At 45.3% G+C, this 24,404-nt stretch overlaps 1 protein-coding gene across 10 annotated transcripts in view; it reads right to left on the reverse strand.

Moving 5' to 3' along the window:
- Positions 1-1,727: 1,727 nt before the first annotated feature.
- Positions 1,728-24,404, reverse strand: part of FAM169B (Protein) — a 66,004-nt gene continuing 43,327 nt past the window's right edge. For 7 of the 10 annotated variants that reach the window (XM_075896975.2, XM_075896979.2, XM_075896977.2 and 4 more), the window contains 4 exons: positions 11,903-12,085; positions 7,848-7,976; positions 5,159-5,262; positions 1,731-4,298 (listed from right to left, as the gene is read on the reverse strand). In XM_075896975.2, coding sequence (XP_075753090.2) covers positions 4,074-4,298; positions 5,159-5,262; positions 7,848-7,976; positions 11,903-12,085 — 641 coding nt within the window. In that variant the 3' untranslated portion in view covers positions 1,731-4,073. Of the gene's footprint in view, positions 4,299-5,158; positions 5,263-5,282; positions 6,320-7,847; positions 7,977-11,902; positions 12,086-24,404 lie in introns of those variants that run through there. The other 3 variants (XM_075896973.2, XM_075896971.2, XM_089782075.1) reach the window with 3 other exon arrangements.

The following is a 24,404-nucleotide window of genomic DNA, read 5'->3' on the forward strand; positions in this document are numbered from 1 at the left end:
TACCTGTGTATATGACTGCGGAGCAGCAAAGTTCAATGTGTTGGCCAGAGTGGCTAATCGGGCATTGTGGGAAACATGCTTGAGATCAATAAACTCAACAAAAAAACCTATTATAGAGTGCACACTGCCTGATTGTCGACAATAAAGGGAGGGAGAAAGACAAAAGCCTTGTGTGGAGGTGGAATTTTTTTGTTTCCAAAACTGGGCATTTGTTGCAACTTTTGTTGCATCACAATGCAGACGTTCTCCGGGTTTTGTCACCAAAAAAGGTTTTTTGGCAACAAAATTTGCAAGTGTAGACAAGGCCTAGGGCAGATTGAGATGAAAATGCCACAATAAGAGCATTGTTTCCCAAGTAAATCCACATTTCACACACTCATTTCACTGGGTCAGGTTATCTGGGTCAGCAGGGGTGGGCAATAATTTTTTGCAGGCTCCAAGATTTTGGAAAGTGGTCAAGGGCCGCACTCTTCCGTGATATTAATGGAGGAAGTGCGGGGTCTGAGATGGAGGATAGATGCAGAAGGGAGCTTGGAGTAAGAGACTGGGGTGCAGGAGGCAGAGTGGAGTCTGGAGGGGAGTTTGGGTGAAGGAGGTGCTTGTAACCTGGGGCACTGGGCTGGCCAACTTCTCATTAGATGATTTAAAGTAACTTTAATTCAGAGAAGTGAGATTGTACTGGGGACAGGAGCAGGACCTGAAGCCTTCTCCACCCCCCTCCAGGGACACAGTTTTTAAAGAGAAATAGCCCCGCGGCCACTTTTCTGAGCAGCATACGGATGGGGTGAGGCAAGCAGGGAGCCTGCCTGTGGGTCCTCACTGTATCCACAAGCCAGATCCACTGGTGGCTTGGAGGGCCATATCCAGCCCGCGGGCCGTATTTTTGCTCTACAGATCAGCCACATATGCATGGGCCAATCTTACACACAGGCTAGTTTTGTCAGAGGTTGCTAATCACGTCTGCACCAGAATTATAACTGGGGTTCAGTGATCACCTCTTATGACAAAATTAACTCCATTTCTCATTACAGCCTCAGTAGGTAGCTCCCTCCTTTGTAGGAGAGGCCCAGAAAGGATTGATTCCAATGGAATTAAGCACATTGTTGAACAGGGATTAATTTAAATTCATGCCTAAGTGCTATGTTGAACCAAGGTTTATGGGAAATCCACTCTTCCCTACGCAAAATCCGTGGCAGGGCTTCATTTGGAGACATATAGAGGGTGTGAAAAGGAAAGAATACACCATTGCAATCTGTGGACATGCTACACTGCAGCCCCTCTATGAATCTCTTTAAATGTCCAGCCATGGATAGTGGGTGAACACCCAGCTGGGGAAGGCAAGCCCCAGCCCCACTCCATTCGCCCAAAGCCCTGCCTGTTCTGCAATCCCCCTCCCACTCATGCAGCCCAGCCTCCATCACAGCCTTCTGGCAGGCAGGGAAAGCTGGGGCCATGGCACAGCTGCCCCCCTATCACAGATTACTGCTCCCTAGCCTCTGAGCACCCCCAAGCCTCTCAGCCTCCTCCCTCCCAAGCAGTGGGTGTGGCCCGATTCTTCCCAGCTGACCACAGGGCTACAGCCTGATCCTTCCCAGAGGGCTGGGCAGCTGTGCCATGGCCCCAGCCTTCCCTGCCAGCCAGAGCATGGGTAGTTTTGGGAAGGGACCATTCTAACATTTCCCTTGCCTACATTACCTACCACCCATGTGTCTACCTTTAAGGCAACTGTGAAGGGACTATGAATTATTCTTTATGAGAATGTACTTATGCTTTATGCGAGATACTTCACGTGAGATGTCATTGGAAAAGTTATGATTTACTTAATGTGATCATCCTATTTGCATGCATGTGTCATTTCTAGATCTGAAGTCAGGAATATTGTCTGTAGATCAGGGATTGGGATCCTATGGTCCATGGACTGAGGGACCGGATGAAGCTCAAAGCTTGCCTGGATCTGACCCCCAAAGCTTGGAGCTCCACCCTCAGCATTGGGGAGCCTGCACAGACCCTCCAGCCCCACACGGGGAAAGTGGAGAGTGTCTTTCTGCTTCTCACTCAGGGCCTATGTTATTGAGGGTTTGGGAGATGTTTGGTTTTTGCTTCTTGCTTTTGTGTGGCCCCTGTCTAATTTTTCTGTGGGTCAGCAACCCCCACCCCAAAAAAGGTTCCCCACCGCATTTACTATCAATGTGTTCATGTCCAGGAAAGCCTATTATCCGCCCATCAGATACAACAATAAAGAAGCCAGACCCTGAGCTAATGGCCCATTAGCAAGAGACAATGAACTTTACAAGAACTTGGTTTTCCTTTAAGCTGGAGGATAAACCTATAAGAAATGGCTACTGGTTCTGCAATGTCACCTGATGCTGGAATCCATCTTGGATTCCTTACTCTTCTACAAGAAGTGGGGGTGTCAGGTTGGGGAGACAAAGGATTCTTGCCTTGGGCAAATCCTATTTAGGAGTGGGGAGTGAGGTAACCTTGGTTGTCAGTAGATGACTGCAGGAAACAACTCAGACTGAACTGGGGGAAGGACCTGGGCCTAGGCTGGAAGGATGTCTGGTCTGTGAAGATGATCATTACAACTTTTATTGTGAGATATTCCACGTAACAAATTTCTTTAGTGTATTAAACTTAGTTTGCATGTTCTGTTTTATTTTGCTTAATAACCTACTTTGTTCTGTGTGACCACTTAAATCCTACCTTTTATAGTTAATAAAAACACTTTGTTTATTAATATACCCAGTGTAAATAACCGTGTCCTGGAAGAGCGGGCAAGGAGTCTGTGCGGATCTCTCTGAACATCAAGAAAGAGGATGAATTTTCATGAGCTTGCTCTGCATGGAATTCCATACTGCGTAAGACAGCTTTATCTGGGGTTCAGCTCCCAGAGGGGCTGCATTTCCAAGTACTGAGGATTTGTCCCTTGCTGTATTGTCTGCTGTGTGTATTACAGAGCCACATAGTCCTTTCCTATGTATGTCTGTGCTGAAGTAGGGTGGAGACCTGGGCTCAGCAAGACAGCTTTACTGGGTGCCCAGGCTCAGTGGCATCTCAGCACATCAGAGACAGTCCCAAAAAGGGATCCCAACCCAAATCAGCAACATCCACTATGGTGACGTGGAACCTGGTACATACATTTTGTGCTGCGGTGGACACTGGTTCTAAGGGTCAAATTAAGCACTGCCTTGCATTGATTTATGTAACTGTAAATAAAGCGCTCTTGATACATCAGTAAGTTAAGCTAGGACAGCACCATACTGACTACCTTGGGGACTGAAAGGTGAGGGGGATTTTTTTTAACCACATTATAACATGTGCAATCTGGAGAGATACATTATCTATCAATATATATTCTTTTAATGTAAAGCATTAGGAACTGGCCCACATCAAATACAATACTTGAGAAATGCAATCCACACCAAGTTCCTACATCTGTGTCTCAAATTATATACACAACATGATCTCAGTGTCTAAACTTAAAAAGCAATTTATGTCCTGTAGCTTTCTCTCTATACCAAACTTCTGCATTAATGTAGACCATGGGGGTTTTTTTGTTCCCCGCCCCCTCCTGTCCATTTTATAGCTGAAGGCAGATTTTTCTCCTGGAATAGTTCCGCTGAAAGTATTTCCAGATCATTTATTCTTTTTTGAAAGGTAGGTTATACAGCCGTTGTTCTGATACCAACCTGTACTAAAGTACCTCTCTCCAATAATACAAGATGTTGTTTCCATAGAAATATCTTTTTACATCAGTATCTACCAGTCACCTAATTACTTTTTTCTAGACATCTAACGCAATCCATTAAAACCTTTTCAGAACAGGAAAATAACAAGACTTGACTACTATTTAATTTCCTGGAAGGAAAGAAGCAAAAGAAAAGAACTAGAAAAACAATCTTTTTTTTTTTTTTTTTTTTTAAATAAGCATCAAGATTCAGAGTATTTGCCTTGAATAGCACTTGTAACTAATCTGGAAAAATCTCAGTGTGGTTAAAGATTATGATTATTTTAGTCTATTATTTTTAGCCTTTTACAACTGCACAATGGCTCTTGCTCCTTGAGTTAGGCAATTAAAGCATCATTCGGAGATGCTTAACAGCCTGGTCTTCAAGCTGGCTCACAGTGTTTGCTCTTTTCCTAGATCCCTTACATTGCTGCTTATCAGCTGTACCTTGACTCAAGTCCTCCTCCTTGGAAATGTGCAGGGATAATGTCCTTGCGTCTCCTGCTGTATTATCTTTATTGTCTCTGGCTTCTTGTGCCACTATCCTAATACCAGGAATGCGTACACCTCCCTGAAATTAAAACCAAGACATAAGGATCATTCTGATGTTATGAAAGGTGAAAAAGCTCTGATGTGATCCTAAACTGAGATACCTTAGAAACAAAAGGGACCTCAAAATATAGCCATTTTGTTTGTATACAATAGATTCCTGATACCGTGCACAAGTATTCAGAATTGTCTGTATTAAGGAAAAAAACAAATGGATTTAGTTCAAATAATTGTTGGGTGGCAACCTCATGGAAGAGTAGTAAACACAGTAACCATGGTTCTTAAATGTTACCGTTTTGTTTCTGCCCCTTGCCTTCTTTATTATTTGAAGATCTTTGTTATTTTAATTTGTTTCCTCCAGTATATTTTATTGTGTTTATGGAGAACTGACCCATTCACATTGCCAAGGTCATTTTAGGCCATGATCCTGCAATGAGCTGTGTGGGCAGATTCCCAATTGAAGTGATTAAAAAGAGGGAGTTATAATTGCAAAGTGCCAAGCAACTTCAATACAGGCTTTGTTACCATTCCACCTACTATGTATAAGTGTCTCTGTAGGTCAGTTCAGAAAGCCATCGCAACAGACCTACTACTAGGATTTTGTGCATTCCATCTCTCTTAGCCCTCATACACCTCAGTGAGGAGTAAAGTAAAAACTTTCACATATGATGGTCCTTCATCACCTAGCCCCCAGTTTTGGCGACAAAAAAAACGTCCAAACCTGAGCAATTACAGATTAGCAAATAAATCAATGGCCCGGTGATAGAAGATCATCCATGGTTATTTGTGTCACTCTCTCCTATGTAGGCCCCCCGACACACTATGTAGGGAAAACACATTTATGAAAAAGTAGATCATAAAATGACAAATTAATCACTGTACCTCATTAATCTGGCCTGCACATAAGCATCTGGGTTCACCATCCTGAGGTCTCTCTACTGGACAGCCCCCTTCCTGCTCTGAAGCAGTCTGATGAACTGTGTTTTCTGAGGGCAAGAGCATAATGAAACTCAAAACTTCCATGGTGACAGTTGATCAAAAATACCTGTAAGATGCTGTCCTAATAAAATTTCAGTCCCTTTCCCCCAGTTTTGACAATTAACCCAGCCAAGTAACAGAAAAGAACATTGTGCAATGGATGACAGTGCCACAAAAGATAAATGCATAGGGTTAGTCTGAACAAAAGCCCCATTTTCTGACAGCTGCTGACACCTGAAATACTTCCAGGGCCATCCATCTGAATGTGCTAAAACCCCACACCTGGCATTTTCACACACAAAATTTTCTGCATGTAAATAATGTATCAACTACCTGCAAAGAGAAGCATCTGCTAGTTCTGTAGATACAATCTGAACAGTTAGCACTTAGTTTCTACAACTACACTTCTTGTGAGTTATAATTACATCTGAAAAACCAATTATACTTGGCATTTCTGAGCCTCCACTGTCTTGACATAAAGGGTCTTGATATAGAGCAACAGCAGGTGAAGATAATTTTGAGGTGATTGTAAACAAATTCTTTCTGATTATTTCAGAAGAATTGTAAGGGTTGAGACTTGAAACATGGTGTCTAATGTTACCAGTGTCCAACAAATTACCTCTGAACGAATCTAGTTTCCTGACTATTAATTGGGGTAAAATGAGTGTGGAGATTAAAAAAATTAATTATTAAGCTGTCACGATCCTATTCCAAGATCGTGTTAAAATCTCAGACTATTCCTCCATCGTAATGTGACTCGCTACACTAAAAAGTCATTGCAAACTTTTCTGGCCTTAGGTTGGAAGCCAATTCCATTAAATGGAATCCACTTCTCAGGGAATTCACCGTTCTGGAAGTTCCTTTTTAGACAATAGACTTTTCATGGTTCTCCTAATGCCTGGAAAGCAGCTATTTCCCACTGGATTTAGTCCAAGAATAGTTTGCTTATCTTTTCATATGCCATGCTGCTGTAGTCCTATTGGTCCCTGGAGACAAAGTGTGGGTGGTTCTGTTTTTTACTGATAGAGATGCAGCCATGTTAGTCTGGTCTAGCTGGACTCACTTCTGTTGGTAAGACACACAAGATTTGGAGCTCACACAGATAAAGGACAGTAGCTCCTCCACCTTATCTTTTCATGTTCACTTTATATTTGTAGATCTTACATACCTTCACTCAACTAGTCTAGGACTGCTCATTTCAGAACTGACTGGTTCAGCACCTAGAAGCCTGGCTGCATATTCATCTTAAATTATGTTCACATTTCAAACAGCCTCTGTAGGCAAGTGCTGTTGCTTTTCTGTTATTGAAACAATTTGATATAAATTAACTGTGGCTGATTTTTCAACAAAAATGAAAGTATTTTTCAGTTCCATGTACTGATGTACCAAAGAGTGTTCTTTTTATAGTTATACATTGATAAAAATTTCACACACATTGAAAAGAACATAACTATCTAGGTTTCCCCCTCAGGTGTGTGCATACTCAAACCTATGTACCATTTCTGGTGCACAGAGTGCTGTAGTTCTTCTGTGCTGCCACTAGATGCAGCTCCAGATCCTTGCATAAACTGACCTCAGGTTTGTGGGAACCTTTCTGGAACACATATTGCTATAAAAATTCTACAATGTTATATGACAAGAATTTATTCCTAAATCTCTGAGAAACAACCTTGCAAGCAGCAGAAGAGCCGCACAGTTAACAGACATTAAATAGCTTTCTTCTACAGTGCCTGGTGCTGTGGGAAGGGGGCAGCAGTGCAGTTCAAAAAAATCAGAACAAGATGGGGAGCTCATTAATCTTGGTGGCTGTTGTCACATGTACCAACATTACTTGGTGATGCTGAACTACGCTGCCTTATGCTGGCGGGATGCAGCAACGTGGAAGGAGACACAGAAGAAATAAATCTGAAAGACGTTCATGTCCTCAAATAACCCTTTACAGATCCAAGCTCTGTGGCTAGAGATCTGTGGGTAGGGTTGGATAAGGTCACACCTCAAGAGTTCCATGCTATGAAATATCATTTGCCTCTCTTTTCTCCCACAAGAGTATGGTGTTGGTAAACAGGCCCCAATTCCAGTCGCCCTTAGCAGGGATGGCGATATGGTTGCCAACTTTGTAATAAAAATTAGAAACTTAAGCAGGAGTGATGGAACTTCTCTCACCCCACCTCTTGCCCCGGTGTCCCACCCCCTATATTTGCTCCACTTCCTTCCTGCTTATTGCTTGCTGCTTTTCCCCTCCCTTCCTTCCAGGTCAGGAAGGACTCACCTGTGGGGCTGGGAGTTGCAGATGCCCAAAGCAGGTAAGAGGCAGCCCCACCTGAGTAGGGGCTAGCATGGGTGATAACCTGGTTCCTCCCTGCCTCCTTCTCCCACACTAACAGTACTTTGGTTGATCAGTCAGTAGATCTGACTAGGCACAATGTAAAATTTCCTTTTCAACCAGATTTTCCACTCAAAAATTGGAAACCTGGCAGTCCGAGATGGGAACCATGGGTGGGAGGGGGAGGGGAAGGGGACAGATCTCCTTGCAGAGGAGATGGAGAAGGTGCACCTGAGTTGGGAGGAAAAGTCTACACTATTTGTAACTCACTTTCTGAAAAGGTTGGCTCCAGCTGAATCTTTAACCAGATACTAACACGCTGGCTCCAGTCCCCCGGTGCTTCCACTTCCCACAGTCGATCCTGCTCCTCTGGGTAGGTCTGCAAGAATTTCTGGCAAACTGACCATTAAAACGAAGTTGGTGGGGACGGGGAGAAGAGAAGTGGAAGCATTAGTGAGTTGTCAGGGACCATGTCTTTATCGTATTCAGCACACAACAGGAAGTACAGGCAGTCCCCGACTTACGTGGATCCGACATACGTTGGATCCCTAGATACGAACGGGGCTTTTCTCGCCGTGGAGGACTTGGGCGGCGGACCACCCAGATGCGCTGCGGTCCCGGCACCCACATCCTCCGCGGCAAGAAAAGCCGCTCCGCGTCTCCCTGGTCTGCTGCAAAGCCGCGGCGAGAAAAGCCGCTCCGTGTCTCCCTGGTCTGCTGGGGGGACCCCCCCAGCAGACCAGGGAGACGCGGAGCGGCTTTTCTCGCCGCGGAGGACGCGGGCGGCAGGACCGCCCACATCCTCTGCAGCAAGAAAAGCCTGGTCTGCTGGGGGGGGGGGCAGCACTAGCTGTGCCCCCCCCCCCCCAGCAGACCAGGGAGACGCGGGCGGCGGGACCGCAGAGAGGCGCCACGGTCCCGCTGCCCGCATCCTCAGAGGCTTTGGTCCTCAGAGGCTTTGCTCCGCATCTCCCTGGTCTGCTGGGGGAGGGGCGCATCTAGATGCGCCCCCTCCCCCCTCAGAAGACCAGGGTTTTCTCGCCGACACCTGGGGTAGAGCAGCTGGGGCACTGCTGGGTTGGTCCAGTAGCACCGAGGAGCGGCGCTGTGGGACCAACCCGGCAGCGCCCCAGCTGCTCTGTCCCAGGTGTCCAGATTCAGCCGCTGTTGAAACTGACCAGCGGCTGACTACAGGAAGCTGGGGCAGAGCAGCTTTGCCTCAGGCTTCCTGTAGTCAGCTGCTGGTCAGTTTCAACAGCGGCTGAATCTGGACACCAGTTCCGACTTACATACAAATTCAGCTTAAGAACAAACCTACAGTCCCTATCTTGTACGTAACCCGGGGACTGCCTGTATACAAATAATAAATAACAATATATATCCTGGGGGAGTTTGCAGAGTCACAGTGAACATTAATTAGTGGGACAATTCTGGAAAAAAATTAATGATAGCTCTGTCCCCCTCTGCCTAATGTGAGACTACATGCTGATGAGCATTTAGCTTTCTTTTACTTATTGTGGTGAGTGAGAAAAGCCTGAAACAGGAGGATCTGACAGTGATAACAGATGTAACTGAGGTAAAGACACAACTTTCATGAGAAACCTTGGTCCTGTTAGTACTCCAATTGCATTCTACAGATTCAGAATATTCATATGATTTGGATAAGCATTCGAATTTAGAGCTGTTTATTCATACTGAACCCAAACCTGTCTTTTCTGGAGGCTTTCCTCATTGCTAGTTGCAGAGCCAAAGGGAGGAAACTGCCAACAGGATTTATGCGGTTAGTGTATCCCTTCAGGACAACGAAGTGATACATTTCTAAACTGTTTGTTATATTGAACAGGGATTTTTAAACTTCTGTCAACTACCTTCCCACCAGGTCCTGCTCATGTCCCCTGACTCAAGTTAAGTTTTAAGACAATAATCTGTGATCACTCCATTTTATACTCTGTCCCTGCACCTTACCTAGTTCATCATACCATGGAAAGAGTTTGGAAAGCTCATTTATCTTTAAAGTTTAACTGGATTTCATCATTTTCCTTTTTTTAAATCATGTTGTTCTTGTAAGTAAACATCTTCCTCATAATAATAAGTAGATCATTGTCATTAATTTTGGATGAAAGCCAAATTGATTTCTTGAACAAGAAATTCTGGGAATGGTAAGTACTGTGATAGCAAAATATTCGATACATGGCTTTATTGCTTCCTTTTCAAACCTGTACAGCACAGAGTAGGAATATTATATAAGAAATGCTCATGAGACCTGCTCACACTTGGTGAAAGGCTATTTAGGGGGTACTTGGCTGCAGTACTTAGTCTAATGCAGCAGAATTTCCACTTACTTCAATAAGGTCAGGATTTTACCCTTGGTATTTAATATTTATGTTTACAGTGAGATCTAGAGATCCCAGTCAGGATCAGGGACCAATTGTTCTACACACTCTGTAAACACAAGTAAAGACACAGTCCTAGCCCTGAACCTTAGCCCCAAACCTACCAGAGATGAAAAACTAATTTTTAGGATGTACCAGTAGTATGCACGTTGTATACATTTCAGACAAAGAGAGCAGTGTACAACTATATGTGTAAGTATCACAGGGGTAGTCTTGTTAATCTGTATATGTAAGAACATAAGAATAGACATACCAGGTCAGACCAAAAGTCCGTCTAGCCCAGGATCCTGTCCAACAGTGGTCAATGCCAGATGGTCCAGAGGGTGTGAACAGAGCAGGAAATCATCAATTGATCCCTCTCCTGTCATCCATTGACAGCCCCTGACAAACAGAGGCTAGGGACACCATTCCTACCCGTCTTGTCTAATTGCCACTGATGGACCTAACCTGCATGAATTATCTAGTTCTTTTCTGAATCCTGCTAAAGTTCTGGTCTTCACAACATCCTCTGGCAAGGAGTTCCACAGGCTGACTATGCGCTATGTCAAGAAATACTTCCTTTTGTTTGTTTTAAATCTGCTATCTATTAATTTCATTTGGTGACCCCTATTTCTTATGTCACTTTTTCCATACCTGTCATGATTTAATAGACCTCTAATCATATCCCCTTTAGTCTCCTCTTTTCTAAGTTGAAAAGTCCCAGTCTTTCTAATCTTTCTTCAATATGGCACCTGCTCCAAACCTCTACTCATTTTTGTTGTACTTTTCTGAACCTTTTCCAATGCCAATATATCTTTTTTGAGACGTGGCAACCACATCCATACACAGTATTCAAGATGTGGGCATACCATGGATTTATATAGAGGATTTATGTATTAGGGATGTGACTTTTTAACTGGTTAACAAGTTAACCGATGGGGGCCGGAGCAAGGTCCGTGCCTGCTGCGGACAAAGGATTGCTTCAGATCCATGGGGAGCCCACCATAGACAGGAACTGCTATTTTATGTAAGCTTCCACCTGAAACTCCAGGCATCAGGCCCACTAATGGGGTGGGAGGGAAATTTGTGGGGGGCAAGGGGACAGTGCAAAGTGATTTGAAAGGGCCTGGAGCTCTGGGCTGCCGCTGCTGCTACAGCAGAAATGGCAGCAATGAGAGACTCAAGCCCTTTTAATCACCATTGGCATTCTAGACAGCACACAACAAGTGGTGCTGAAGAGCTGCCTAAAGGAGGCTGCCCCCAATCCCCACCTTTTCTGCACAATTCCCTGTCCCTTCCGGGGGCAGCGGAGGGGCTGGGGAGCTGGCTTCCACACACCTTGCTCAGGGCCTGGCAAAATCAGTCAGCCATTCTGCCAGGCATGCCTGAGTTACCACAAATCCAACTGTACAGGCCACTGAGTGGAAATTGTAAGTAATTTTTAAAAATATTGTGGCTGTTCAGAAGCCACTCAGAAATTTGGAATGCAAAAAGAAGTGCAAGTTGGATTGTAGGGGGGGGCACAGTTCAGTTGTGGAGCCAGAGAAATGCAACTGATCGGGAAAGTATCAGGACCACAGATGAGGCATGTTTGTGCCTACAGACAGCCACACAATTTCTTCTTTTTCTTTCCAGTCAAACAGCAAGTGGACAATTCATTCTTTGATTCCAAAGCCATCAATCCAGTTCTTAGAAATAATTATATAAGTGTAAATACCAAATATCATTCTAAGTTTCTATCACTCAATATCTTATGAAAACTCCTGAACTTCTTCCCCACAGGAAGCTCCATGTGTCTGTAGAAAGACTACACACCAAGGACATTATATTTGTGTTCATTCCACTGCACTGAACTTTCTCTCCTGCATCCAAGAAGCCTCTTCCAATGTTTTTTATGAAATGAATAAATTATTCACAGCCTTTTACCTAATGTTTCCATATCCAGTGTTTTACCTTGGTACATGTCAGCAGAAATAGGGCAGCTGATCCCCAAGGCATCTTCGGTCACAAATGACTGACAGAAATCATGCAGCATTTTCATACCCAGGCCACATCTTCTGTACTTTCTCCGGACAAATACAGTATCCAAAACTGGGAGCAGATAGCATTGACTGGTGTTCTCATCACACAGGCTTCCTGGGAATACAAAGTAATAGCTCTCTCTTGTGACCAATAAATGAAAAGATAAGCCACTCTCCAAGCCACTAAATAATAATTGTGGCAGGTGATGCTTGTTAACTCTGTTTTACATAGAAGGGAAATGGGTGTGGTACTCTATAGAGGAAGAAGTTTAACTCAGACAGACAAGGTCTTAAATAGAAACCTAAGAACTGTCAAGCTCAGAAACGTTACACTCAGGTTTATGTTTCATTCCCAACTAAGCCATGGCCCAGTGCTGCGGAGGCCAAAACAGTGACTCAAACCTAACGTCCTGCCTACTGGACAAAATTAATTTCTCAGTAAAACTGTCAGAAAGTATTAGAGCTTGCTCCAGCACTTCAAGCTCTCACTCTGAAGCCATCACCCAAACTAATGCCCTCTTCAGTCAAAAAGAGATACGGTTGAAAGCAGGCATGCAGAGCCCAAAACTACAATGTTCACACCACTTAACGAAGGGCTTCACTCTGCAAGAAGTACACGAGTAACTCTTTGTATATTATGCCCGTAAGTTCAAAATGCCATAAGAAGTCCAAAAGCATTCAATCATGAAATAATAAATAATAATAATAATCTTGAGATCAATCTGTTACCTAGCTACTTTGTAGGACAAAAGCACTGCAAATGTCTCCTTCTGCTTGATTTGTATTTAATCATTTATGAAATTTCCACGGCTGTTGTACCTGGGTTTATACAGATTAAATGCAACTGGAAATCCATAGAATCATACAAATGAGAGGCCTTTTAGTGGGTCTGCTTGAGAATTTTCCATCAAACTTTTTTTCCTACCGTCCTTAAGAAAAAAAATTGGGTTTTTTTCACAAAACGAACATTTTCATGACAGCATCTGTTTTCTCTATTTTCGTCAGAAAACTGGGGAAAAAAACTTTTTAGCTTTTGTTTCTGATAAAGTCAAAATATTTTATTGAAAATTTCTGTGAAAACCAAACATTTTTATCTTAATGTTTCATGAGAGGGAATGAAGTATTTTCTGACCATCTTTACTTGTTAAGGTCCCAACTAGTTTCTCTTACAATTAATTTGTAACTAACCAGTGTAACATCAACCTTGTTTTAAATGTTCCCAAATGAATCTTCTGCCACCTCCCTTGGGAACCTATTTTCACAGCATAATAGAGAACTAATTGTCGGGAGGCACTACCTGATATTCAAACTAAGCTTTCCTTCTTTCCCTTTTCTTCTTGTCATATGCCACTTATTATCTCAAATAAGTGCCTGCTTCTTCTGCTGTTGATTTCAACTGGAATTTTACCACTGACTTCAACAGAAATAGGATCTGACTTCAATTCCTCTACTTCCTTGGACTCCAAATTCAGCAAGACACATATGCATGTGCTTAAATCACAATAAAGTCAATGAGACTTGAGAATGTGCTTAACTCCTTAAGAGCTTTATTGAATACAGACAGTTTGTCTTGGTGTTTACAAATATTTGTAACATGTCCGTGGGTAGTTGTGCTTTCTTCACAAGCCAATCCCTCAATCTCCCTAATCGTTTTTGCTGCTATTCTGTGAAGTTTGTTACATTGATTTAATCAAAACTTTTCTGGGAATGATGTGTTCAGAAATTAATGCAATTATTCACACGCAGTTGTACATTAAATCAAACTGACCACAACAGGATATATAAACAACCCTCCTCCCTGCATCACCACAACCAGTCATAAAAAAATCCATCCAGCAATGGTCTATAATCAAGTCAAGACCAAAAATGTACATCTCAGATCGCACTCTGAGCATGGGCAGTTTTAGCATGACGAAGTGACTTCAATGCTTCTGTTGTGAGACTTTTGTTTTTAACAGTGAGTATGCCCTATGTAATGTACACGCATCTATGGCCAACCATGTCAGACAAAGTAGGGACTGCTGCACTGTTAGGGAGGAGGGAATTGTGGTCCCACAGACTTCTGGAATTGGAACTGTGTAGGGGAGAGACACACAAACACATAGGGTAATGAGATCTAAGATGGTGCCTCTACCCACCATGCAGTATAGGGAAAAGCTGCGGAGGAACTGCCCAAACACTCCAGCCAGTGGGTCCTTCTGCAGAAGCAGCCAAAGCAGAGACCTTCCAACATTCAGAGACTTACTATAGTTTTGACTTGACTTCCTCTGTCCTGTGATGACCAGCCTTAAGGAAAATGGCACCCTTGGGTGAACTTTGCACTTCAGTGCCCCTGGCTCCCATGAGCATGGCACTCCTCCCATTGGCCCTGGCAATCTATCAGCTCCCCACCCTCTCTTCCCCAACCCTTGCACTGTACTACCTTTATCTCCTAACCCCTGCACCTCAACTCCTTCACTGCACCTCCTTCACCCAACCCCTGCACTTCCCTCCTGGGTCACTAATTCCTACACTGTGCATGCTCCCTTCACCCTTCATCCCTGCCCTCCCCTCCTGCACCCCAACATGTGTACCCTCCTACTCACTGCACCCCAACATGTGTACCCTCCTACTCGCTGCACCCCTTCTCCCTCCACTTCCCCACACTCCTAATGCCTGCACTGTGCCCCCTTAGCCCCAACCCCGGTACTCCCTGCCTGCCTACTCCCTCCTTCACTCCAACCCCCCACCCTCATCTTGCATCCCAACTGCTGCACTTTGCCACCTTGACCCCCTAATCCCTGCACTTTCTTTCTGTGCTCCTAACTCCTACACTGTGCCCTCTTCATGCCAACACCTACCCTCCTCCTGCACCCCAATACCTGTACCCTCCTAATACCTGCACTCCTTCACTCCTTCCCCCTGCACCTCCTCCTAATCCTCTGATCCTTGCACTGTGTCACCTGCATCCCAACCCCTGCCCTCCCCTCCTGCATCCCAACCCTTGCACTGTGTCACCTTCACCTCCCTCCTGTGCCCCTAGACCCTGAACAGACCTCCTCACACTCCCCTCCTAAGCCCCTAACCCATTCATCCTCTCTCTGCACCCAGGTGAGGGAAGTGACCTAGATGCACAAAGTGGCTGGCATGGCTGCTTGTTGTCCCACTGGACAACTGCTCCTCTGCCCCATGAAGCCGAAGGGGCCTGTGAGGAAAAGAGTAAGAGTGAGGTCGTGGCTTCTTGCATACATGTCACTTTCCCTGATTGGGTTCCGTAAGGAGAGGGCAGGAGAGCGCAGCTGATGATCATAAAACAGTAGAATGGGAAGAAACTTTGAGAGGTCATCAAGACTATTCCCCCTCCACTCATAGCAGGACCAAGCACCATCTAGACCAGTGGTCTCCAACCTTTTTACACCCACAATCACTTTTTAAATGTCAGGGCAAGCCAAGATCTACCCCATTCCTTCCCCAAGACCCCACGCCTTCCTTGGGGCCCCGCCCTCTCCGTTCTCCTTCTCTCCATCATTTGCCGTCCCCAGCCCTTACTCGCACTGGGTTGAGAGAGGAGGTGCGGGCTCTGGGGTGAGAATGAGGGATTTGGGTGTAGGAAGGGGTGAGAGGTGTAAGTTCTGGGAGGGAATTTGGATGCAGGAGGAGGTGGAGGAGGGGATGCCGGCTCAGGGAGGGGGCTCCAGGCTGGAGAGCATTGGGGTCAGGTGGAGTATTGGAGTACTGAGCAAGCCGCAGGCTTCTGGATGTGGGGGTGCAGGAGTTTGGGTTGGTGTATAGGAGAGGCTCAGGGCAGGAGGTTGGGAGTATGATGGGCTCAGGATACAGGTTTACAGTGTGTGGATGGTGCAGGAGTGTTGTGACAGAAGACTGGGTATGTGGGGGTGCAGGAGTTTGGGGACGTGAGGGGCTCAGGGCAGGGAGTTTAGGTGTATGATAGGCTCAGGTTTGGGGTCTGTGTGGGGTGCAGGAATGTTATGATGCTGCGGACAGATGGGGGCTTGGCCTCAATTGGGTCTTGTTGGCCAGGCTTCATTTCTAAATAAAATATTATGTCCAACACAAAATGTTTCAGCATTTATTTATGAGAGGGGCGAGGAACCTGTTTTGAGTCAGGGGTCATTGATCACAGAAAAATCAGTTGGGGATCACATAACTGAGATGCAAAAAAACAACCCCTCCAAAACCTCACCAATGTGGCACCAACTGAGACACCTCACTCCCTGGCACTCCAGCCCCATGGGTGGGAGGGAGGGTAAGTAGGACTGAGGTTCAAGGCCTCAGATCAGATTAACTCTTCTGGGGTTCCAGGGTTAGTGGATTTTGTGGGTCACACTCTGAGGTGGGGCCAAAAATGAATGAGTCAGTTAATCCAAACCCTGTGCATGGTGCCCTCTTTGGTAGGCTGCCCCTACAGCGCATTCCAAAAGCCAGCCCTGGCTGTTTGGTGCAATCTTTCCCCTCCTTCACATTCACTCCAACCCTGCCCCTCGATAAGCTCTTCTTCCATATCCTGACCATCTCGCTCAACTTCCCTACAGTGTCCCCTTTCCTTTCCTTTCATTTTTCTTTCCATGTTGCTTATACTGTCTATGTCTATACAGTGTCTGTGTCTATACTTTGTACAGTGAGGCCCATTTTTGGTTGATCCTCAGGCACTGTCATAACAATAACTGCTAGGGAAAACCTTCCTTTAGCGGAGGGACATCTGTCATTTTGGCACAGTAAGTCTTGGGTTCTTGGCCTAATCCTTCATATGTGAGGTTTAATTTGCAATCATGAAGACACTACTTGTGAATTATGTCTTGCAGCATCACCCTCTTTTCTCCTCCACTCACAAAGACAGTCCAACCATTCAAACTTTGCAGAATCCTGGTCTCAGAAGCATAAGGGCAGCAATTTTAGGTGGTTTCAGTTCCCACTTCCTACGCAAAAGAATAGAGCAGACAGGCAAAGACAAAAGAATAGAGCAGACAGGCACTTATTAGGGATGTAATAGTGTAGTTGATTAACTGATTATCTGATAACCAAGAGCTTATAGATTAATGCTATAGGCTACACACATTTCCCTCCCCACCTCCAGACAGGGACTGCTGCCACTCTGCGCTGCTGCCAATGTAAGGGCAATGGGCAGCCAGTCTGCAAGGGGAGCTGGTTTTTAAACTGGCTCTCCTCGCGGACCAACTCCCACCTGGCACCCCACATGGAGTGTAAGGGACTCCTCAGGAGTGTGGCCAGAGTGCACTGGCTGTGGCCCCTGCCACCTATAGAATAGTCGACTAACTTATAAGAATTCTTGAGGTTACTTGACTATTCAATTAACCAATATTTAACATCCCTAGTACCTATGTGAGCCAACAACCTGAGAACATCCTAGTCTTATTGTAGGCTGGCTGCCCACGAGAGCCTCTGGCAATGTCACACCATTTGTTCTGGAGAGCTAACAAACTTTCATTACAAAGTCTATAGCTTCTCTGAGTACTGGAGGATCAGTTTCAGGCTCTTCTTCTCTGATACTGTCCCTCAGAGATTCTTGCAACTCACATTATTTGTCTGTTACAAATCCCTGAAACCAGACTGAGATAGTCATGTCTGACTCTGACCTCCAAACATTTTGTTGTGCAGCAGCCCTAATGGACAGGAACTGGCTGACCTATTTCTGCACTCTTCATTTTGTGTCTAAGGAAGACAGACATCTGTAAAGTCTCTAGTTATGATAAACAGACTAAACAGGAAGACTCTCGGTCTCTTCATATACCCCTGAGCAAATACATGAGAAGAAGCCACCACCAATAGACTTTGGGGGGAGGGTGACATAGAAAGGAGCAGGTTCTAATACTGGAGCAGGTTCTTACACGTTGTACCTCCCAAATCTGGGATTCTCTGATCCGGCAACATCAGTGGTCCAGCATGACCTCGGATGTTCCTGGATGAGAGGGCCTAGAGCAGGAGGGCCAACAGCTGGGAGCCCGATGCAGCCCTGTGAGTCAGCTAGCAGCAGGGCCGCAGTAGCTTGGGTGGAGCGGAATTGGGGCTATCTGCCGCCTGGCAGCGGGTCTGGGATCACAGCAGCCCAAGAGGGGAAACCTGGCTGGGCTACATCAGCTTGGGTGGCGGCAGGGTTGCTGCATCCCAGAGAGTGGCAGCGGTGTGATTGGGGATGGCTGCTGCCCTACAGCAGGGCCAGGGCTGTGGCCACATCAGCCCATGAGAGGAAGCCAGATAGGGCCACGGCAACCCAGCCTAATCAGTGAATCCGGGGCCACGTGCCACCAGGCAGCAGGGATGGGGCTGCGGCAGACCGATCAGGCAGCATGCTGTTCAGCAGCGGGGCTGGAGCCGTGTGCCACCCAGCCTACAGCAGAGCTGGGGATTGGGCCTGACCAACAGAAAGCCCAGACAGGCTGAAGGAGCTGGCAGTGGGGAGGAGCAGCGGGCTGAGAGACTAGTGTCAAAAGACCTCCCGTTGTCTGGCAAATTCACTCATCCAGGACTGGTCAAGTCCTGAGGGTGCCAGACAAGGGAGGTCCAACCTGCAATAAACTATTGGTGGCCTTGAGTAGAGATTTCTGTGCACTGTTGGCTTATGCCCTTTTTTCATTGCTCAACCATATTTAAAAAATGGAGTTTTGGGGTGAGGGAAGAGACAAAGGAAATTAGGGCATTGGAGACGGAAGTATTTATGCCGTCTGTCCTTTCAAAGCTTTTGATCTGTTTGGTTAGCTCATGAGTGCCAAATGACCAACTTAAGAGCCAGCACAATGGTAAACAGCAATTACTAGGGCAGGAAAGCAGACAGCCATTAGCATTCCCAAACATCCACAAACCAGGAAAAACCCAACCCTGATTCCACATCTAACGGGCCCCAAACAAAACAAGGTTGTGCATACTGACTCCATCCCTGCTGAACAAGTTGGCTTTGCACATATAAGTTCAGACAGGCCTTTTGCAATGTTGATGCTTGTGTAAAGGGTGGAAGATATTTCTGCTGAACAGAACCCAATGTCAACCCATTGTGAAAATGAAAAGGGGAGCAAAGGTTCTGGCTTCAATAAAAATAAATGAACACATGCCTTGGCTGGTATGTGTTAATTTAATTTTATTAAAGCCAGAACCTTCAAACTAGCTCAAAAATGCACATTAAAAATATTAGTGCTAGAAAGGGGCGGGGGAGAAGAACAATCCAAAAAGCAAACTTTTTGTTAGGTGTCAGGCAGGTTAACTTTCTGTTCTGATCTCGTTTTATGTACAGCAGTTATATATGATCAATGGAAAATACATATATAGTAATCCTTGAGGGATCTAATTCAAGGGCAAAACATCTAAAAGACCATGGCACTACAAGTCTACCAAGGCTTGTGTGAGTGCAAAAAGTCTGAAATGGACTTCATCCCACAATGTGGACAAGCACTTCTGGTGTCTGATTTAAATTAAATAAAGCCTATCATTCTCTCTGAAGCTCTTCAGTAAAACCACTGCTATTAAGCACCTTGAACATTTTCACAAATATTAACTAATCAGTCCTCATAACAGCTCATGAAGTCACCATTAGATCAACTTCGGTAACAGTGAAAATCACAGCCATGAAAAACGCGTCACAGCCCATGAAATCCGGTATCGTTCCCCCAGCCCCTTGCCATAAAATCTGGTCTTTTGTGTACTTTTACTCTATATTCTACACAGGGCCACAGACAAGGATGGGGGCAAAAGGGGCAGCTGTCCCAGGACCCGGTGATTTAAAAGGCAAGGGGCTCCCAGCTGCAGCGGCTACCACAACAGCCAGAGCCCCAGCCCTTTAAATCACCACCAGAGCTTCAAGCAGCAGCATCTGGGAAGCACTGAAGAGCTGATGGGGGCAGGCTAGCCCCCAGCCCTATCCCTTTTGCCCAAAGCCTTCTGGGGATCTTGAGGCAGCCCCCACATACCTTACCTAGGGCTCCAGCAATTCTGTTAGCAGCCATGAATACACAGATTTAATGGGGGAAACTAGCATTTCTCACTTTCAGAGTCCTGACCCAAAAGGAATTTGCAGTGGGGTTGCAAGGTTATTTTGAGGATGAGGGGAGTAGCAGTATTGCCACCTTTACTTCTGCACTGCCTTCAGAACTGGGTGGCTCTTGGCTGGGCACCCAGCTCTGAATGTAACCCCCCACCAACAGCAGTACAGAAGTATAAATGGCCGTATTACATCATGAAATCCTTACTTCTGCACTGCTGCTGGCCACCACTCTCCAGCTGCCAAGCTCAGATGGCAGAGATGCAACGAGCAGCAGTGCAGAAGAAATGGTAGCCTTGCTGCAACCATTCCTACATCCTACAACCATGACATTGACCAAAATAAACCATGAATTTGGTAGGGCCCTACCAATGGGAAAACAAGGGAAGAAAGAGAATCTACATCTCTAACTTTATCTATTGTCAATGGTTCACAAAGATCTTACTGGAGTTCTGAGGGGAGCCAGCAAGAAATACTGCTCATTAAACTCCAATTTCTAAGCTCTCTCTCAGCCACAACATATATTTTTTATAATTGGTGCCATGGCTAAATAGCTAATGCTGCCCTCCCCAAACCTTATGCCATGAGGGTCCCACAAGAAGAGAAATGCAGTGACCATCTTTTTGTTCTGTTTGCGCACAATGGAATCCTTAAGCACATGACAGGGGTTCCGAGACGTTACCACAATACAAATAATAAATAACAAAAAACAAAAGCTAAAGTTACTTCTCTGTTTATAGTTAACCTTAAGAAGCTTTTGTTTAATAGTGTCCTGGGGCTTTCTGAATCAACTGTTCTTCACATTTATACAGGGGTAAAAGTAACTTAAATTTCTGAGAGGTACTGTCCTATCACAACACGCTCCCCTTTGGGGGGGTCTAAAAATGGGGAGGGTGGCCATACCACAATATCTATAAGAAATTTAAGTGTTGCGGGCTCAGGGCAGGGGTTCAGGCATGGGCGGATACAGGGGATGGAAATGCAGGAGTCAAGGTTGTGGTGTATGAGGTGCTCAGGGCAGAGGATTGGGGTGAAGGGGGTGCAGGAGTTATGGTTGTGGTGTATAAAGAGCTGAGGGCAGGGAGTAAGAGGAGGGGGTTCAGGGCAGGGGTTTGGAGCATGAGGAGTACAGGAATTAGAGCTGGGGATGCAAGAGTGAAGGCTGGGGTGTATGAGGAGCAGGGGCGGCCCGTTCATATAGGCGAACTAGGCAGTCACCTAGGGCGCCAAATTAAATGGGGCGCCAAATGGTGGCGCAATATCACAGAGGGATTTGGAGGTGGGGGCGCCGATTGCATGGTTCTCCTAGGGTGCCAGTTGCTGTCAGCTAGTCTAGGGCTGCCCCTGATGAGGAGGGGGCTTAGGGCAGAGGGCTGGGTGAGTCTGGGGGAGGGAGCAAGGACAACATTTCAGGGACGGGGAGAGGGGGCTGCAGCTGCACTTACCCCAGTTGCTGAGGTTTTTTTTTTCCTGTTTGCTGACTAGGGAGCAAGGCAAAGCGCACAGCCTATGAGCCTTCCTCCTCTGCTCTCCCCTGGGCAACTGGGAGCAAGAGCAGGCTGTGCACTTTGCCTCATTCCCTACCCAACAAAAAGAAAAAAAAACTCAGTGACTGAGTGGCTTCAGCTCCCCACCCCACCCCCTGAAACGGCGGTTCTGGGCTGGAGTAGTCCCAGAAGTTCCCCTGCTATCCCCTCCAACCTGCCAGACTGCCTGCTTCGAGCGAAGCAGCCTGCAGGAAGCCAGGCTAGGACCACTCCTCCCCTCCCCCTGTGGCTAAATGCCCCAGCAGGCCAGTTTCTTGCTCCTTCATTAATTGATTTAAAAGCACTTTACAAACAGTCAGATCTGTTAATCTATTTTACATGTGGGAAAACTGAGGCACAGAGAAGTGCCATGACTTGCGCTGCACAAAGTCACACAGAAAGATAACAGCAGAGCTAGGACTAGAATGCAGGTCTCCTGAAACTCGAGTTGTCTGTCCACTAGCTCTCACTGCCTTTTCATGAATCTCCCATGGAGTTTCATCGAATTACATGATCTAATAGCAGTGCCAGGCACTGTCATTATTAATTCATTAAAAAAAACCATGTGTTTTTAACAGGTTGAAATTGGAAAGCAAACCATGAAAATCATGAAAGAAAAATGGCAAAGAAACAAAAAGTTCTCTGCACCAAAGCCGCTCAATGGGAAGAGCTTTGTTTTGTCTCCTGTAAAATATTCCAACTAATACCCGTTGCCCTGCAAACATAGGATGCACAGACTAAAGCACTGCAGTTTCAGTGACAGAATTTAAAAGGACAGGAAAAAATGTTCTTTTCTTTTTTTAAAAAGTAGGGTTTAAACTCTTTAACTGCCAATATGGAGAGCAGAATCTAGAAGTCTCTGACACAGATCAAACTGGGGGAGGGAGGGAGTGTTTGACCTGGCACACAGCAAAATGTGTCATGAACATACATTACTGCCCTGGTACATCCCATCATTTGCCAGGGTACCCAGTGATAAACGCCACATGCCTCCCACTAAACAGAAATAGGCACATACCATAGAGGTTAGGTTGGTGAGCTGTGCAGTTGTGAATATAGCACATTTAATGGTCATGAAAGATGACAGGTTCAAGATCTTGGAGAATGAAGTCTTGTGTTTATCTATTCATTAGGTACAGCATGGTCAGTATCACTAGACATTTCCCACACTGCCTTGCCAGTGTGTCTCAAACCTGACCTGAAGGAACTATCTCTAGGAGCAACATAGGCATTCAGTCTCTCTTCCCTTTCTCAAGAGATCCAAATAGCTGTGATGTGCCTATACATCTATTAAGAACGGGACTACCACCAAACTCAGGCCACCTAGGAGATGGTGCATGGGAACAAGTTTCAGACATCGGCAACCTGAGCTAAACTTGAGTCACTGACTTCCATGTGAAAATGTGACTTGGACAAAGATATGCTGTAAGTTTGCAATAAAAAACAGAAAAAGACTCCTCCCATCTACCCAGCCCTGTGCTTTTAACTGTCCATGCCCTACAAAGGCTGCTTTGCCATATATAGCTCCACTGAACCATGATTTCTGATCTTGTCATATTGTAGCTAATGGAAGGTTCACAGATGAGACACAGAGAAAGATGAGTACAGAAGGAGGAGGCGAGTCTAAATTTTAGTGGCGGGCAAAAAGTAATGGCTAAGGGCCAAGTTAGAGAATGGAAATGCAGTTTGGATTACCGGGCAGGGCCCTAAAACAAATTCATCATGAGGCCAGGAGCTATGGAAGGAGATCTGGCATTATGGAATTTCTTACATAGAGAATATCTGATATATAAAATACACTACTCAAGACTGTAACAAAAGAAGCTATCTGGGCTTGGTTTGGGCCTACTAAATCCAGAGTCCCTTCCTAGCTGTGAGACAGAGCATCAAATCAACAAAAGCACGTTTAGTATGACACAGTTACAGAACTTCAGATGTAGGGATAACATATCAATGTATTAAAAATGTGATTCCCCCAAATGGAAGTGACTCCCTATAATTTGTTCCCCACAACTTAAAGTGTTTAGATTGATTATTAATTCTTATTCTTATTCTTATTATTAGTTAAGATTGTTAAATGTTTAGATTTATTATTATTATTGCCCCTTTAGAATATAATGTATTAGGTCATGTAACTTAGAACTATTAAGAATATAATCCTATGTAGCCAGAAACAGCCCCCACTCTGTGCCCCAGGGCATGCTCAAGCTTTTGCAAGGGGCTGCTTGAAATTGACATTGCAGAGATACACTGTAACAATGCATTGTCAAGCCACTAACTCTGCGATAGGAGCCAAGCCCTGTAATTGACTAAGGGCATTGTTACATAATTGACCCGTTCTCTTTAAAACATTGTAACTTTACTCAGCACTCAGAGAATGTTTTAAGCAATACCACCCAGAAATTTTTTGTAACTACAACTCTGATATATGTAACGTTATTATTATACAAAAATATTGTATGGGAAACATTAATTAAGGAATGGATGTAAGAGAGAGAGTGCTTGGATGATGAGTGAATGGTTCTGAGAGGTGCCAGCCTGAGAATACAGCAACAAAGGGCTGAAGAAGGCGTCAGGTGCCAGTGCAACCAAAAGGTGTCAAGTGGAGAAAACCAAGTACTGGAGGTCCACCCGATGAGATCACTGACGAGCACCTGGCAGCCACCCTGGAGACATCAGCATGATGCAGCAATTTCCATAGACTAGCATGGGAAGAAATTCCTATAAGAACTGGACTAAAAAACTATGGAATCAGAGTCCAAGGTTCTGCTGCCAGCCTACTAGGAGCTTCAGATGCGCATCTGATCAGGACTTCGCTCCCCACTACCATCACTTGTGTACAGAATACCTGGCCAGTATTCTGTCACAAGCAACTTCCAGGCTGGTAAATATAACAAATACACAGAACCTGAATGAATGGA

Source organism: Pelodiscus sinensis, chromosome 14 (genome assembly GCF_052426305.1).
Source record: "Pelodiscus sinensis isolate ZL-2025 chromosome 14, ASM5242630v1, whole genome shotgun sequence".
Classification (NCBI taxonomy): Eukaryota; Metazoa; Chordata; order Testudines; family Trionychidae; genus Pelodiscus; species Pelodiscus sinensis.